We start from the raw sequence: 17,644 nt of genomic DNA, 5'->3' as shown, positions 1-17,644 counted from the left end.
AATTGTTTATACATTTTGTTGCAAAATATCATTTGGTTTCAACACATTAAAGGAAGACCTTCTGATAATAAAAGAAGAATTTATAAAATCTGAAAACATTTAGGTTCCGCAGGCTGACACACAATTCAATCCATGTGGCTTTGAAGTAAACAAATAACCTGAATTGTCACATGTCCACAAACATGATACAAAACAAATGATAATCCCATGTGACTTTTTTCATACAAAATCACATGATTAAAATTAACTAAAGGAAAAAAATCAAAGTCTGTCACATTCTTGACTGAATTACAAAAAATCAAGAATATGTCTGCACTAACGTTTTCTATGTTCAAAGGACCTTGAAATGTGGGTCAAAACTCTAATTTGGCATTAAAATTAGAAAGATCATATCACATGGAACATGCGTACTAAGTTTCAAGTTGATTGGACTTTAACTTCATCAACAGGTACATTGACCAACAACTTTAACCTGAAGCGATCAAAACCTTAACATAAAGCAGGACAGATGGAAGAACAGAGTCAACAAATGGACGACAAGACAGAAAAACAAAATGCCCCTAGGAAGGGCATCAAGAATATTAATCTTACTAAAATATAACTTTTTTGAATTCAAAGTAGAACATACTAATTGATTTTTACCTGGTATGAATGAACCATAGCAAACATGATATTTCAGGTTTCAATTTTTTTTATTTTGACAGGTACATTAAAATCTTAGTTTCACCACTTGAAAAAAATATGATAAAGTCCGAAAATTGCAGTTACTTAGAAATCACATTTTAACCATTAATTGGAAAAGAAAAATTATAGTAAAGTCCAATCAAAATTGCAGTTACATAGGAATCCCATTTTTACCATTGATGGAAAGAAAACAATTATGATATAGTCCAATCAAAATTGCAGTTACATAGAAATCCCATGTTTACCATTGATGGAAAGAGATAAATTATGATACAGTCCAATCAAAATTGTAGTAACAAAAGCTTTTTTTTTACCAATTCTGAATTGATAGAAAGTGACAGACTTTGACCAGCTGACCTCACCATTGCACTATTGTAGTACCAGCACTTTAATGTAATGAAATCATTTTACAAATAGAAGTAGTACCGAAAAATGTTCACCGTATCAGTCAATTTCTGATATAAGAAAAATTATTTACTGTAGTAACTTTCTTTTCAAAAAAGTTAACATTTATGTACAATATCATCTTTTAACAATCACAATATACATTTATTTTAATAAAAAAAAAATTAAACTGATGTAAATATAGATATGAGTGTATATATATGATAAATATATTCTATTCTTCGAGCTGATTTCCTAAAGCTTGAAGAGTAACGCTTTGGTTGGCTTGCTTGCTTTGTTTGTATGAACGTTAGCTCGATCATTGTAATTAATATAAAAAAGAAGATGTGGTATGATTGCCAATGAGACAACTGTCCACAAGAGACCAATATGACACAGACATTAACAATTAAGATTGACATCTGCAAACAATATAGACAGGAATAGTTAAACCTGTATCTATTATATTTAAATTTGATTGAATGTATCTTACAGTTTCTTACCTCCTATAGATTTATAGAGATATGATTGGTTAAAGGACTACATGTGATGACTATGTATATTTGATATTAAGTGTGTCCCAAAATAATTAAATATAGGGTTAGTTTTCATACATGGTTCGTTACCACATGGTATTAGGATGGAATTTCTTCATTTCAAAACAAAAAAGATGCCACAACCTTTTATAAAAACAACACAGTGTTGAGGAAAAATCTAAAAGGAATCAACATACAAAGAAATTGATGATGAAAGGTTGAAATAAGTCCATAAAACATAAAGCTTACAAGTTGTTGGCATAGCGGAGTTACTTCCCTTTTAAAACAAAACAAAAAGAAATCGGAAAGGATTCAACAGACGAAGAAATTGATGATACATCATAAAATAAATTTAAAGCTAAATAGTTGTTATTTTTTGCATTTTTTCTTTGAATAGACAAATGGAAGAAGGATCTCAATACTTAGTATATAAAATACTTGACCAATTTGATAGGTCACTAGTCAAAATACCACATGTGAAGATAGTAGGTAAGATATATTCTTTGCACGGTGTGCTAGTGATATATAAGGGGTCAGTAAATTCCATATGGGGATTCAAACTTCATTCTCACCCAACATGAAATTTACTGACCCCATATATATCTTATTAGGTCACCATAAAACTAATAATATACAAACAAAGGAAGCAAGTTTATCAAAGTCTTACTCTACATGCATTAGGAAATTAGCTCTAAACCATGAAATATGATTTTATTTACAAACTCATTAAAAAAAAAGCTTTCTATAAAAATATAGAAACATACATATGACAGACAGCAGTGGTAGCAGAACATTTTATAATTGTTGAACACAATACAGTACATGAATATTCATCAGGCCAGACAAGACAATCATGAATATTCATTAGGCCAGAAAACGAACACAAGACAATCATGAATATTCATCAGGTCATACAACATTAGTTCTAATCTTGATTTGAAATTGGTTTGTTTAATTTGTTGTCAATTTGTTTTTGGAGGAGGGGTAGGGGTGTTATATTTAAAACACTAATCTTTAAAAATTTAAATATAATAGGAGATATAGGCAGGTCCAAACTGAAAATGAAGAAATACATTTGATATTTTTCTTTGGTCTCTTGTAAATTTTAATATTTATTTTGCTATTTAGGTTTTGAAAACATGTTTCAGGTATCAAAAGATATTGCAGGGAGTTATCACTTTTCAAATTTCTTTACTTTGTATGTGTATTCACAGAAATGAATACTGAAATTTGACATATTTACAATGTTTCATATTCTTATGTATATTTTCTACTTGTGAAAGTCCTGAAAATCAATTTGTCTGCAGTGACTGAAAATTTCCCAAGGGTTATTAAATTTTCATAGCTTTTTTAAATGGTAAATTATGCAATCAAATTGATATGCTTTTAATAAATAGTGAAGAATCTCTAGTTTTTAGCAAATTTTGTTATTTTTTATAATTTAGATTATTTTAGCAGGAAACATATTGATATTCATGGAAATTAAATGTGGTTGTACAATATGTACAGTGGTGTTTATATGTATTGTCTATCTATTGAAGGCAGTAAATTTTTTTATTCAGATAACATTTACATGTAATTGAAAATATTTCAAATAACTCTTGTTAAACGTTTAAAGCGAATTTGGTTTAGATTAATTTTTATTGTTAAATGTAACCATGGTAACCACAGACTATATTTGATCAACACTTAATTTTTTATCGAAATCATACATTTTTCCTTTGATCTTTTTTTGTGATAATTTTTCATATCATGCTACTCGCTTGAGATAGAAAATTATCGCTAGAAACTAAGGAAGCATGTGGCATTGCTAATGAAATTGACAACGTCGTCATAGGTAAAATAGCAATAAACAGATTATCATTGGTCATGTCAACTGGATTGCCTTTCTCACTTTCTCAATACCGGCTCAAGTGAGAAAATCAATCTCGTTGAGATGATCAGCGATAATCTATAATTATCTAAAATATAATGAAAACTTTGTATCAAATCTGAAATACAGCTAAGTTATACATTTTCTTAGGAAAATATTTGGGGAAGTGGCCAGCACTTATGGCGCAGCATTCATTTCTTAAAAAAATATTGTTTTTGTTGGTACCTTTAAAAGAAATTCCATACAATATGATAGAGCCACTTATGTGGGTTTGGCTTTGATATAAAACCCATTGTAAAACATTAAACAGTTCAAAAAAGTTATCAGTGACACTCACATCAAAATATCTATGAAGCAAAACAAGTACAAAGTTAAAGAGCATTGAGGATCCAAAATTCCAAAACGTTGTGCCAAATACGGCTAAGGTAATCTATGCCTGGGATAAGAAAATCCTAAATTTTTCAAAAAGGCTATATTCACTGTATTTCATGTTGTATATAAATTGAGAAATTGCCTCTTACAAACCGGGATAAATAACTCATACTTTGTCATGAACGTAAGCACTATACAAACATATGATACAGTATTAACAAACAAATAGACAATATTTGTACAAAATGTCAACAAAAAACAAACAAAATTATCATTTAACAAATCACAGAATAAGTACAGTAACAAATTCAAGTCTTCTACAAAAAATATTTGTTTTTGCTCATATAATAACAAACTCTTTTTATGTCCAGGGGTGGATCCAGCCATTTTAAAAAGGGGGGTTCCCTACCCAGGACAAAAGGGGGTTCCAACTATATGTCCCCATTCAAATGCATTGATCGGCAAAAAAAGGGGGGTTCCAATCCCCTGTAACCCCCCCCACCCCTGGATCCGCCAATGAGGTCATTACAAAAGTTTCGTTTCTCAGGTTTCTTTTCATATCTTTATTATTCTGAAATATACATACTGTATATTCAGAAATTACATTAATTATTGAGATTTTGTCATTTTAGACTTAAATGGTATTTTAATTTTTACGAATTTGAGAAAAATCCTGTTTAACATGTTTAATGCATATATAAAATATTTTAAACTGCGATTTTAAATTATTGAGTATACAACTCTGTCGCATTTTTCGTAATAATAAAAACCTTGCATTAATTTCTGAATTGATAGTAAAACTAAACAGATATGATTTAATATATTGCCAATAACGACAAACCAAAAAAGAAATGTTTCCTTCATGATTGAATAAAACAGACACATTAAAACTGCAGAAATAAAAATACATTTCTAAAACACCGATTTGGGAAAAAAAACTGACATTGCACATGTTGGAAGAGAATTTTGGCATCTTGTGCATTTTATTAAAAAAATATTCACATCATTGTATTTGAATAATGATATATATATTTCAACTGAAAACATATATTTAGAATAACATTTCTCCATTTTAAACCCGTCTTAGAAACGTGAGAAACAAACCATGGTAAATAACCTTACATAATAGTCTATTTGCTTATACTTAGATTTCTACAAGATGTTTTCCTTAGCAGGGAAAATGCTTCTATTTTAAAGCTTACAGAAAAGGCAAATTTATTGATGCCTTTGTTAATCTTGTATGATTTTTAAATTCATTTCATTTACATGTTTCTGAGTTAAGTATGTTTAGTGTGACTTCATTTGCAACTGAAATAGAACACATTTCTTCCTTTCCAACTGAAAAAGTACACATTTGTGTTTAGGGTTCATTGTTGGACATGGGACTGTTTTCTGCAGTTGTTTTTTTTCTGCTCGGGTTGTTGTCTCATTGACACATTCCCGATTTCCATTCTCAATTTTATCAATAACATAAAATCATCATCAAGCTAACCACTTTCGATATCAACAGTTTTATCCCATTCAATGTATCATGCTTTCCAATTTGCCGTTTCAAAAACTTATGAATCCTTGGTAATATTTTCAAAAGTGTACACCCAAACGTCCCGATTGGTTAAAAATGTCATAAACAATGGAAATTTAACCAATGACGTGACGTTATTTTCATTTTAGGGTACGAACAATGAAATGACCCATGATGCTTTAGATTCTGAAATGACCAATTGCAGTAGACCATTTTATCCAGTAAAGAAGCAGTCTATGATTAACAAAGGGGAACAACTTGTGCTAAAGGTGTGTAATAACATAATCAAATGGGTAATGGGCAAATAGACTACTTGAAATATCATTCTAAAAATGTATACAAAATTCAACTAAAACAAATGTACAAATGTCTTGTTACCTTAAGGTGGTACCTAACACTACAGGGAGATAACTCTGTAAAAATCAGCTAAACGTTTTAATCACATTGTATTGTTTAGGAAATATTAAGCTTCTCGATGATCAAAATCAGTGTTTGTCAAACTGTTATATTACAAATAAAATCTTTCTTATAAAGTGGTTGGTCATGTTGGTTCAAATTAAAAAAAAATATATATTTTTGTCAAAGGATCAATTAAAACATTTTGTCAAAACTTTATAAACAAGTGAAACTGCGAGCTACTGCTCACTGATGATACCCCCGCCGCAAGTGGATAATATTAATAGTGTAAAAATATGCAAGTGTTCGGTAAACAGGAAGTTGTCGAGTGATGAATCTGAAAACGCATCACACGGTATAGCTGACTTATAAAAATCCTGAAACCAAATTTCAGAAATCCTTGTATTGTAGTTCCTGAGAAAAATGTGACGAAAATTTTTAACTTGGTTATCATGTGTAAAATCATACAATTGTTCGGTAAACAGGAAGTTGTCGAGTGATGAATCTGAAAACGCATCACACGGTATAGCTGACTTATATAAATCCTGAAACCAAATTTCAGAAATCCTTGTATTGTAGTTCCTGAGAAAAATGTGACGAAAATTTTTAACTTGGTTATCATGTGTAAAATCATACAAGTGTTCGGTAAACAGGAAGTTGTTGAGTGATGAATCTGAAAACGCATCACACGGTATAGCTGACTTATATAAATCCTGAAACCAAATTTCAGAAATCCTTGTATTGTAGTTCCTGAGAAAAATGTGACGAAAATTTTCAACTTGGCTATCATGTGTAAATTCATACAAGTGTTCGGTAAACAGGAAGTTGTCGAGTGATGAATCTGAAAACGCATCACACGGTATAGCTGACTTATATAAATCCTGAAACCAAATTTCAGAAATCCTTGTATTGTAGTTCCTGAGAAAAATGTGACGAAAAATTTCAACTTGGCTATCATGTGTAAAATCAGACAAGTGTTCGGTAAACAGGAAGTTGTCAAGTGATGAATCTGAAAACGCATCACACGGTATGGCTGACATATATAAATGTTGATACCAAATTACAGAAAGGGTGGATGTGTAGTTCCTGAGAAAAATGTGACGAAAGTTTCATGGGACGGACTGACTGACGGACGGACTGACGGACTGACGGACTGACAGACTGATGGACGGACTGACGGACGGACAGACAGAGGTAAAACAGTATACCCCCCCTTTTTTAAAGCGGGGGTATAAAAATAAACGAGCCAAATTAATTTAAGTCAAGGTGTTGGGTACCACCTGAAGTAAAATCATCTTTCTTTGCAAACGAGCTGTTATTCATCAATATTCTGGCTAACAATTGTCATAAATCTAGCCTTGATTTTCATATATGCATAATTACATGTTAAAATGCGTGTCTTTGAGGTTTAGCCTTTCCAGCCATTTGAATAGGCTTTTCAAAATGTTAGTTTGGCCTGTTATGTGAATGTTTTTATGAAAGAAATGTTTATTTCCATGTTAATTTTAGAACTATGAAAACAGAAAAATGCACCTTTCAGCCTCATGTTCATACCTTGTATCTGGATTACAAATTTGAGAGGAAAAATGCTTTTAAAATGTTTTTTATTAAAGAAAATGCTATTGAAAATCTCAAAAAATAATCTTTCATGATCTGAATTTGCAATATTGCAGTGCATTGAGAGCAATTTTCTGACTTTTTTTTAAATGGAAATGTTTTTGAAAATCTCAAAAAATAATCTTTGAAGATCTGAATTTGCAATATTACAGTGAATTAACAAAGCAATTTATGTTTTCTATGATCTTGATATGTTTAAGTGAAGATCATTAAGGTTTTGAGGTAATTAATTAAAAGCTGGCATAGCAATCACCTTTATTCAAAATAACACATGCTATATATATATATATATACCAAGGCTTCATTGATTGTTGCTTACTTAATGTGGTTAATTTCATTTAAAATTTTAATAAAATATCCTGGTAAAATCAAAGTCAGATGATTATACTAAATTCAATTAGACTATCTGTGTTTTGAGGATTTGTAATAAACCCCCCCCCCTTCCCCTTTTCTTTGTTATTCGATATTTTTGGATGTTTTTAAGAAAAGCAATTCTCTCTTTTTAATTTTAACAAATTCTATCCTTCAATTTTTTTCCCTTACTGAAAAAAACAAATTTGCCTACCTACTCTTACTGAAAAATCGAGTTTTCTCTATATAACCTATTCTTACTGAAAAATCAAGTTTTCTCTATATAACCTATTCTTACTGAAAAATCAAGTTTCCCCTGTATAACCTATTCCCCATTCATATCTTTATTTATGGCATGTTCTATCACCATTATCATCTGGTGCCTTAAAACTAGTACCTTTTTTTATAAGTAGTATACTTTTTCTGTTCAATAAAATAACAAAATATAACCATTTTTTCAAAGTGTGGTAAAATTATTATTCTTAAATACACTTTTGAAAAACAGCGCTTTAGTTACTGTAAATTCAGAAATTATTGAGTGCATTTGTTATTGCGATTTTGTCATTTTAGACTTAAATGCAATTTTATTTTTTTACGATTTTGAGAAAAATCCTGTTGAACTCATATAAAATATATTTGAGAGTTTAAAATTTTGCTTTTACAACTCTGTCGCATTTTCAGCAATAATTTAAACCTCACAATAATTTCTGAATTAACAGTAATTATAACTTATTAACTTTCCATTTCAACTTTGATCTTGTAGCTATAGTTTTTGATTTCTGTCATGGTCTTCTACTATCCTCTTCTTTTAAATAATCTGTTCTTTAAAATATGTATTCAAATCCTTTATTTCTAGATTACCAAGTTGATCATCACACATTCTTCAACTCAACACAACACAACTTGTTCACTTAGAAACTAATAGTTACGAATATATCCATATTACAAAAGTTTGTTTTTTTTTCAGATGAGTTTTGAATGTTGAAATACTTCAAGTAATCATTTTGTATCTTTCTTTTGAAAACTTTGACAGATTTGTAAACATTTCATATCTTTCTTTTCCAAACTTTCACAGACTTGTATAATATCTTTTCTCAACTTCCAAAATGTTTTATAGATTCTATGTAGTTTTATTAATACATAGGTCTACAATGGAAATTTCTAAATTGTCTAAGTACACTGGCCTATCGTTTTGTACAAAGCAACCTCAATATGGACGACACAAACAATTTTCATTGCGATTATCTCCCTTGACAACACAAACAATTTACATTGTGGTTATCTCCCTTGTTCAAATCAATCTGAAAGACTTTTGGTGGTTTTGTTCGATATTTGTCATTAATTTGATAAACATATAGATCACGTCGGCCCACTGACCACAAATCGATGCCGTAATAAGTCTTCTGCAGTTGGCCGATCTTTAACGTTTTTCTTAAAAGTCAAGGACAGTAATAGTACACATTCTTTTGACGTGTTACTAGGGAGTTTATATTGAGGATGATCTTCTGTGGCGATTTTATAAATGGCTGCCATGGATTCATAATCTGCATAAGGAGGTCTTTGAGTTAACATTTCTACTATAGTACAACCTAAACTCCTGGAAAAATATATAGAGATCATAGTGAAAATTAGTGTTACAGTTAAAATAATAAAACATGCAAACCAAGAGTTTAAATGCCTTGATTGCAAACTTTGTTTGGTTGTTTGCTCAGGCATTGTAATTAAGATTGACACCTAAATTCAATGGAGAGGGGGAGTAACAGTTTGTTTACTATATAAATCTTAATTACAATGGTTGAGCAAACATTGATACAAACAAAGCAAACAAGCCAAACAAATCTTTGTCTTGCTAGCATTATTGTAAGTGCTGTAGATAAATGCACATAATAATGATAATTGGTATTAAATATAATGCCCATCATAAAATTGCTGTGCCATGAGCTCATGATACGCCTGTCACTTTTTCAGAGAATAAAATTCCATAACTCTTTAATGGCATATCTCAAATTCATAATTCATGCAAATTGTTTATTGCCTTTTTGATTTTCATTAAAACTGTAGCCACTTATTGTCCATACTATCATATAGTCTTTTTTTATGTTGTTTAATTCTTTGGAATGGTGGTACCATAGAAAAGTTAGCCTTGAGACTTTTGACTATGAGAGGTTGTGTTTGATACAACTAGTTGTATAACCTAAGCTAGGGGCCAGCTGAAGGACGCCTCCGGGTGCGAGAATTTCTCATTGCATTGAAGACCTGTTGGTGACCTTCTGCTGTTGTCTGCTCTATAGTCAGGTTGTTGTCTCTTTGGCACATTCCCCATTTCCATTCTCTTTTTAAAAATATCTGGCACTTTTAATTTCAATTAGAATATTGTGTTTTTTCCCTAAGCTCTTGGTTATTTCGCATTGTTGGGTTGTTGAAAGAATCATTGGTGTACGTCCAATATCTTTAATTCATTTTGTTACATGTAAAAAATCTTTTTCTTTGTGTTAGTTAGTGAAAAACACTGCTTATATTCATTTGACTGTCTTGTCCTTTTCTATAAAATATGGCTTCTTTCAAATACTCAAGTTTATTGGATAATTTGACATTTAGATTGTTAGGCATGTTCCCATAAAAATGACAAAATGTTGTGCTGTGATTCATGAATTTTGTGCTTTTATTAAACTTTGTGTTCAAGAAAAATAATTTACCAAATGTCAGCTTTTCTGCCGTATCCCTCTCCATTGATAACTTCTGGAGCCATCCAGTATGGAGTACCTACAACAGTTTTTAGTCCTGCTATGCTACAAATTGTCTGTAAACGTTTAGAAGAACCAAAATCTCCTAATTTAACATTGCCTTCACTGTCACGTAAAATATTAGCAGCTAAAAGAAAAACAGAATATCATTCTAATAATTGTCATGAAATTAACATAGCATAACAAAGCATTTCTATTTAAAACTTTCAAATTTGTTTATATCTTTTGTTGGTTTTTCTTTTTTGCCGAGTTTTGTGAGAGTTGTTTTTCTTCCTTTTTTTATCATTGAAAATGTTTTGTCTACACATTTATTCAAATATATTGATTGATTGTTGTTGCTTTATGCCGCATTAGCACAACAAGGCTATATTGCGGCGATTTATTCAAATATAAAAACAGGTGCTAAAATATATGAAGCACTAGAGGTATTCTTTTGAGCGTTAATTTTTGTTTGCCTCTTTTTTTTCTTTTTAAATGGCAGATTTGTCCATCTTCAACTTCTATTTTTTTTATCATACCATAATATGCTTTTTCAATAATTTATTAAACGTTCCTTAACATATGCACTAAACAAATCCAGCATCAGGAATGCATTACAATGACGTCTGTATATCTTTTCTTAATTACCTTTAATATCTCGATGCACAATAACATTTTTGTGAAGAAAGGCCAGCCCTTCTAACACTTGGCGAGTATATTTGCGACAAACCCCTTCGGTTAATGCCCCATATTTGTTAAGTAAATCTTTCAATGAACCCTGAAAAGATAAAAATCCACTTAATATCCACATTACGAAAACAAAGATGTAAATAAAATAAAAGCTAAACAATGTTCACTCTTTTACTCCATATGTGGCTTTTGCCTATAATACTTTTTTTAAAGAAATGAATATAAATTTTTTTCAACATCTTTATACATGCATATATGCAGAAGATAACATCTTGAAATATAAAGAATATCATAGGGCGTTTTCAATATCGCATCCGTATCAAGGCCACATTTAAAAGAATGTCTGTTTCCCCTCCCCCGGGTCTACCCTTTGTAAACAGACCAGGAAGGCAGGTTCTTTTTTTTTTTTTTTAACTGGATGTGATTGTCATAGAATGGTCACATGAATGGTTTTTTTTGTGGAAAATAATTTTTTGACCTGGGGGCTTATTTTTGACCAGGGTGGGGAGAGGGGAAACAAACATATTTTTAATTTTGGCCCAACCCGAGCTCTGCTCGAGGGATTATATTGGTTGAGGGTTGATACAGTGTGTGATATTGAAAAAGCCATATCATATACACTTTAATATATACATATACCTCAAGTAGATGTTTTTTATGTGACATGACGTCATACAGATAAGGTTTGAACTAACATTCATACAGATTATAGGTTTGACATGACGTCATACAGATTATAGGTTTGATAAAGCCTTTGCAACTGTGACTGCAATTATGACGTGACATCATACAGATTAAAGGTGTGATAAAGCTTTTGCAACCGAGATATCGATATCATCACGGGTGGCTGATACAGCACGCTTGCCATTGATTGTATTACACATACCATTTATCTGTATTTACTACTAAGTGTATAATAAATATATATGATTCATAATCTACAAAAACATTTGCCGTACATTTTACAAAAAGTTCCTAATTAAGAGATTGTAATTAAGAAATTCTTGTTTGATGAGGTCATATTTGTTTTTCTGTTAGTTGTTTTTTAAAATCATAATTGAGGACAATTAGTTTTCTCATTAGAATTGTCTGGCCTTTAAAAGTAACTTGACAGTATACGTTTTGCCCATTGTTGGAGTAAGATAAATGGCCGATAGTTGAATACATCAACATCTTTTAATTTATAGTAGATTGTTGTCTCATTGGCATTATCATATTTTCATATTGTCAATTTAGTAGGAACCACAATATTCCTTCCCAGTAATCACTTTCTCCTACTTGCGAGAGACTGAATTCAAAAAACAATAAAAACACTTCACGAATCCTGCATTTTGATTGGTGCCCTTTAGAAGAGGTGACCAATGCTTATTCAGCTCAATTTTATTGATATATATATATATAAATCCTGAGCTAATTCTGAATAGTTGATTGAAGATTTATCATTGTCTATGCACAGGTTTTAATGAAGTAATAATAGATCAGCTGAATATAACGACTGAATTATCCAGTAAGTTTAGTGTCATCTAATGTTAATATCAATGATTATATATATACTCACCCCAGATAAGTATTCCATGAATATAGATAAGCTAGTTTTACCCTGTTGACAACCAAAATAAGATACAATTCTCTCATGTTGGAAATTCCGTAATAATTGTATTTCATTCTCCAACGCTCGCACTTCCTAAAAATACAAACACACTGTTATACTATAGATTCAATATTATCATTAGTTGGATACTAATTTACGTGGGAAGAGTTCAACCACAAATTCAAAGAGGGTGGTAAAGGGTTATTTTCGTGCAATGTGTTTTGCCATTTTCATTTCACGTGCAGCCGTGAAAAAGGTTCGTTATTCACCGTGTTTCGTAAAATCAGTAAGAATATCAACGTGCAAGACATTTTTAATTGTTCGTTTATCGTGAAATGGTAATTTCATTTCGCGTTCTTCCGTGCAGATACCCCCCTTTACGCCCCTCTTCAAATGTTCAACAAAATACAATTTTTCTATAAACTTTGTATGCAGAGATGGCAAAACCAGGAAATGAAATATCCACGAAAAAGTAAATATTACTCAATCCACGGAACTTGATACCCACGAAAAAATAAATGAATCAACAGTATTTGACGGTTTATGATTTTATGGATGCAATTATGATTTGATAGGTCCTCTTGTTTTTGAATGGGACTTTTAATAGCTTTGCTCATTGTTGAAGACTGTACGGTGACCTATAGTTGTTAATGTCTGTTTCATTTTGGTCTTTTGTGGATAGTTTTCTCATTGGCAATCATACCACATCTTCTTTTTTATATTTTAATTCAATATGAACTTTCATAGCCTGCACTGAAATCTTTTTCAACTACTAGTCCAAAGACCAAATTTCCATTATTTTTCTTTTGTGTCAAAACAAAATTTTGCAAAAATATACAAGTCCAATTAAAATAGGAGAAGTGACTACTAATCTGTTAGGCACTGATCTGCTTAAAATCAGACTAGTGGCTAACGGTGCAGATTGGTTTCCATGAGCAGCAAAACAGGAACAAATTGTGGTGTAGGATCTACCAGCTCTTGCAGCAAACCTGAGATATATCCCTATTTTTTTCATTGGATTCATGTTGCTAAGTCTTTCAATCAAAACTAGAAGGGAAATTTTCTTAATGTGCATTGTACTTAGGTCCCTTACAATTGTATTTGATGAACTTTTCCATGGTGCTTCCAAGGGACCTGATGTTCAGTAATTGCTGTTTGTTGATGTGGTTCATAAGTGTTTCGTGCTTCTTGTTTAATATAGATTAGACCGTTGGTTTTCCAGGCCATTTGAATGGTTGAATACTACTCATTTTAGAGGCCCTTTATAGCTTGCTGTTCAGTGTGAGCCAAAGCTCCTTGTTGAAGACCATACATTAATCTATAAAAATTATATTTTACAAATAGTGACTTGGATGGGGAGTTGTCTCATTGGCATTCATACCACATCTTCTTACTTATCTATACTTACTTTAGAAGCTTCAGCATTCATGCTTGTAAGAGTGACTTGTTTAACTGCCAGTTCTCGACCTGTATCCCTGTCATAACACAGGTATACTTCTCCAAAAGCTCCACTGCCTAACAGTTTACCCATCTGCCAGTTTACTGGAGCACGGGGAGCTGAAATAAATAATTATATTTCTTTTATTTTAATTTATTTTAAATTTTACTATTATATCTGTGTCTCAATATCACTGTATACGTACTGAAGAAAATACTCCCAAAATTTGATTATCATTATTAGAGCTTTTATTAAGGCTTCTTTTCAAACATTTTCATTTACAAAGAGGTTTTTTTCTGTTTTATTCTAAACATTTTATTTCTATTATATTTTTGAAAATAAAGCTATTGATGTTTGATATTTTTAACATTGTTTCATAGAATTTCTTTATAAGCAAAATGCATTTATTTTAAAAGCTGCTCTAAGTATAACACAAACAAGTATACTAAATCAACATTGACACACAATTTATATTTAGCAGGTGAAGAGCTCTTCCTTTTTGAAGGTATATTTAGTATAAGAGTGGTTTAAAAGTTTGCTTCCAAAGTTTGTTACAAGGTAGACTCAAGTGTTGCAGATAAATTGGACACTTCCTGACCACAATATTGGTAGTGTTGAAGTACAGAATACTGGGGTTAAGTAGAAAAAATATTAAACTGTTAATTCAGAGTAATTAAGAGATTTTTATAAATGCAAATAATGTGAGTCGAGTACTACATTAATAACTCGCATTCTGATATCTGAAACATCTATCTGTATGCATATTTACCTGAAACCATAATCGTTTATCTCACATTTTTGTTCATTGTTCAAATGTCAAAATAATTTTCAAATTTGCAGTTGTCAATCTGTTTTTGGATTTTCTAATTGCAATGCATAAACAAACATCCAAATTTGTGTTGAACACACTTATTGTAAACAGCTTTTTAAATCTAGATTTACTTGGAGTACAAGTATATTCATGCAAGTTAATTTCTAAAATTTAAATTTTTTAAAATCTGGAATATTTAAAGAAAATATTACACCTAAACATCTGTATATATGTTGAATATATGATTAAGATTAGAAACCATCTTGAAAATTATGTATGTTTAAACATATAAAAAAAGTCAAGCCCTTAATGTAAAATGATTACTGATAAATATGTCACAAAGAACCAAAGAACCTCTACAGAGTGACTTCAGTGAACAAAATAACATCATTTGCAAGCATGATAAAAACTGAATACAACATGTACAAAATGTTCCAAGTTAGGATTAAATTTTAAATGTCATGTGTTCATCCCACTTACATGTGTGTACATATATATGTGTGTCCAATACACATTATAGATAGGTTACCATTAACTACACAGCACACAACATAATTACAATTGAATTAGAGTACATTTATAATGGGATAAATAATTATACATACGCTTGTCCGGTGTAAGACCTTAAACAGTTGGCATCAAAATTTATATAAAAAAAATTTTCATCAAAGTTTTTTTCAGTTTCAGGCTAACAAATTTCTCATTTGTTAATTTATCTTACTATTTATTTCTTTTTTTATTATCTGACAAAGACATTAATCAATAAAAGAGAAAAGAAATAACTACACATAAACACACACAATAACAAAAAGCAAGGAACAGCTGTTATTGCCTTTCTTCACCTCAAAGTCAAATTGAGGTCTTAAACACCACAACTCTCACCTAACTGCAAGATCGCCCTTAGCACCTGATTAGAAAAAAAGCTTTTCTAAATTTCAATCCCACTACATCTTCATTGAATAAAGCCTGTATGGTATACTAAAATAAATGGAAAATATGTCCATGGGACACAGATGATGGCCCCCTGCATATAACTGTATAAAAGGAACCACCTTATATTTTGATGATCAATGCTTTTGAATGGAAACATATGGTAGGAGCCCTCTCCCTTCCCCTTTTATCCTAGATTAGGCTTTTAAAAATGTGTATCCGCCCTTTTCAAGTACTATAAAGCCAGTTTAATGTGTTCAGCCAAAAATTAATTACTCCTTGGAAACAGAGTTCTTTAAATGGTTATTTTTTATGGTTTATATCAATGTAATTAGTATCCAAAGTCATGATAGGTGATCAATCTCCTTTTATAGAACCTTTGTTTAAGAGAAGCTTCGTCACAAAAATTGTCTGGATAAAAAGTCCCAAACAACCAGGTCATTGTTAATAATCATGGCAATTTTGGTCCAGATAATATTCAAAATACTAAGATATATTCCTTTTACCATTTTTCTTTACTTACATTTAGAGAAGGCTAAATCTGATACAGGATTGAACACAGGGCTATCTATATCACTATTTCTCTTTAGACTGAGTCGGCCCTCCGGAGAGTCCATGTCTGGATCGGGAGGGAATCCACTGCTGCTACTACTATTGCTGAGAGCACCGGAACTCCCACGGGATAAAAGTGTGCTCCCCAACTCAGGCCGTCTCTGTACTATATTACTGGCACGTGGGAATGTTCTGTGGCCTTCAATGTCATGAGTGTTATGTGTATTTACATTGTAATTCCGTGGAAATGTATCAAACCATACTTTGCCATCTAAAAAAAAAAACATTATAAAATTCTTATGTCTCATGCAATATGAAATGTAATGGCACTTTTGATTGAATAAGGTTGGAAATCAGTTAATGACATTAGCAATAACTTGCAACATAGCAGGCTACCTCTTCTGCAATTTTAAAATGTTTTGTTGAGAATAATTTACTCCAATCAAGCTTTCGTTGGCAATAACTTTCAAAATAGCAGGCTACCTCTTCTGCAATTTTAAAATGTTTTGTTTAGAATAATTTACTCCAGTCAACCTTTCATTGGCAATAACTTTCAAAATAGCAGGCTACCTCTTCTGCAATTTCAAAATGTTTTGTTTAGAATAATTTACTCCAATCAAACGTTCATTGGTAATAACTTTCAAAATAGCAGACTACCTCTTCTGCAATTTTAAAATGTTTTGTTTAGAATAATTTACTCCAATTAACCTTTCATTGGCAATAACTTTCAAAATAGCAGGCTACCTCTTCTGCAATTTTAAAATGTTTTGTTTAGAATAATTTACTCCAGTCAACCTTTCATTGGCAATAACTTTCAAAATAGCAGGCTACCTCTTCTGCAATTTCAAAATGTTTTGTTTAGAATAATTTACTCCAATCAAACGTTCATTGGTAATAACTTTCAAAATAGCAGACTACCTCTTCTGCAATTTTAAAATGTTTTGTTTAGAATAATTTACTCCAATCAAACGTTCATAGTGTGCGTATTGTTCCAAGTCAGGAGCCTCTGGCCTTTGTTAGTCTTGTATTATTTTAATTTTAGTTTCTTGTGTACAATTTGGAAATTAGTATGGCATTCATTATCACTGAACTAGTATATATTTGTTTAGGGGCCAGCTGAAGGACGCCTCTGGGTGCGGTAATTTCTCGCTGTATTGAAGACCTGTTGGTGACC

At 31.2% G+C, this 17,644-nt stretch overlaps 1 protein-coding gene across 10 annotated transcripts in view; it reads right to left on the bottom strand.

Annotated features, from left to right (window-relative positions):
- Window positions 1-7,850: 7,850 nt before the first annotated feature.
- LOC139502837 (mitogen-activated protein kinase kinase kinase 2-like) overlaps window positions 7,851-17,644 on the bottom strand; it is a 51,243-nt gene continuing 41,449 nt past the window's right edge. For 5 of the 10 annotated variants that reach the window (XM_071292457.1, XM_071292464.1, XM_071292456.1 and 2 more), the window contains exons 10-16: window positions 16,442-16,741; window positions 15,594-15,611; window positions 14,148-14,296; window positions 12,707-12,832; window positions 11,107-11,236; window positions 10,432-10,606; window positions 7,851-9,332 (exon numbers count right to left, since the gene is read on the bottom strand). In XM_071292457.1, the coding sequence (XP_071148558.1) occupies window positions 9,095-9,332; window positions 10,432-10,606; window positions 11,107-11,236; window positions 12,707-12,832; window positions 14,148-14,296; window positions 15,594-15,611; window positions 16,442-16,741 (1,136 nt within the window). In that variant the 3' untranslated portion in view covers window positions 7,851-9,094. The remainder of the gene's footprint in view (window positions 9,333-10,431; window positions 10,607-11,106; window positions 11,237-12,706; window positions 12,833-14,147; window positions 14,297-15,593; window positions 15,612-16,441; window positions 16,742-17,644) is intronic. The other 5 variants (XM_071292466.1, XM_071292461.1, XM_071292460.1 and 2 more) reach the window with 1 other exon arrangement.

Source organism: Mytilus edulis, chromosome 14 (genome assembly GCF_963676685.1).
Source record: "Mytilus edulis chromosome 14, xbMytEdul2.2, whole genome shotgun sequence".
Taxonomy (NCBI): Eukaryota; Metazoa; Mollusca; class Bivalvia; order Mytilida; family Mytilidae; genus Mytilus; species Mytilus edulis.
Note: the sequence above shows the minus strand (reverse complement) of the source record. Positions and strands in the feature narration are given on the sequence as shown.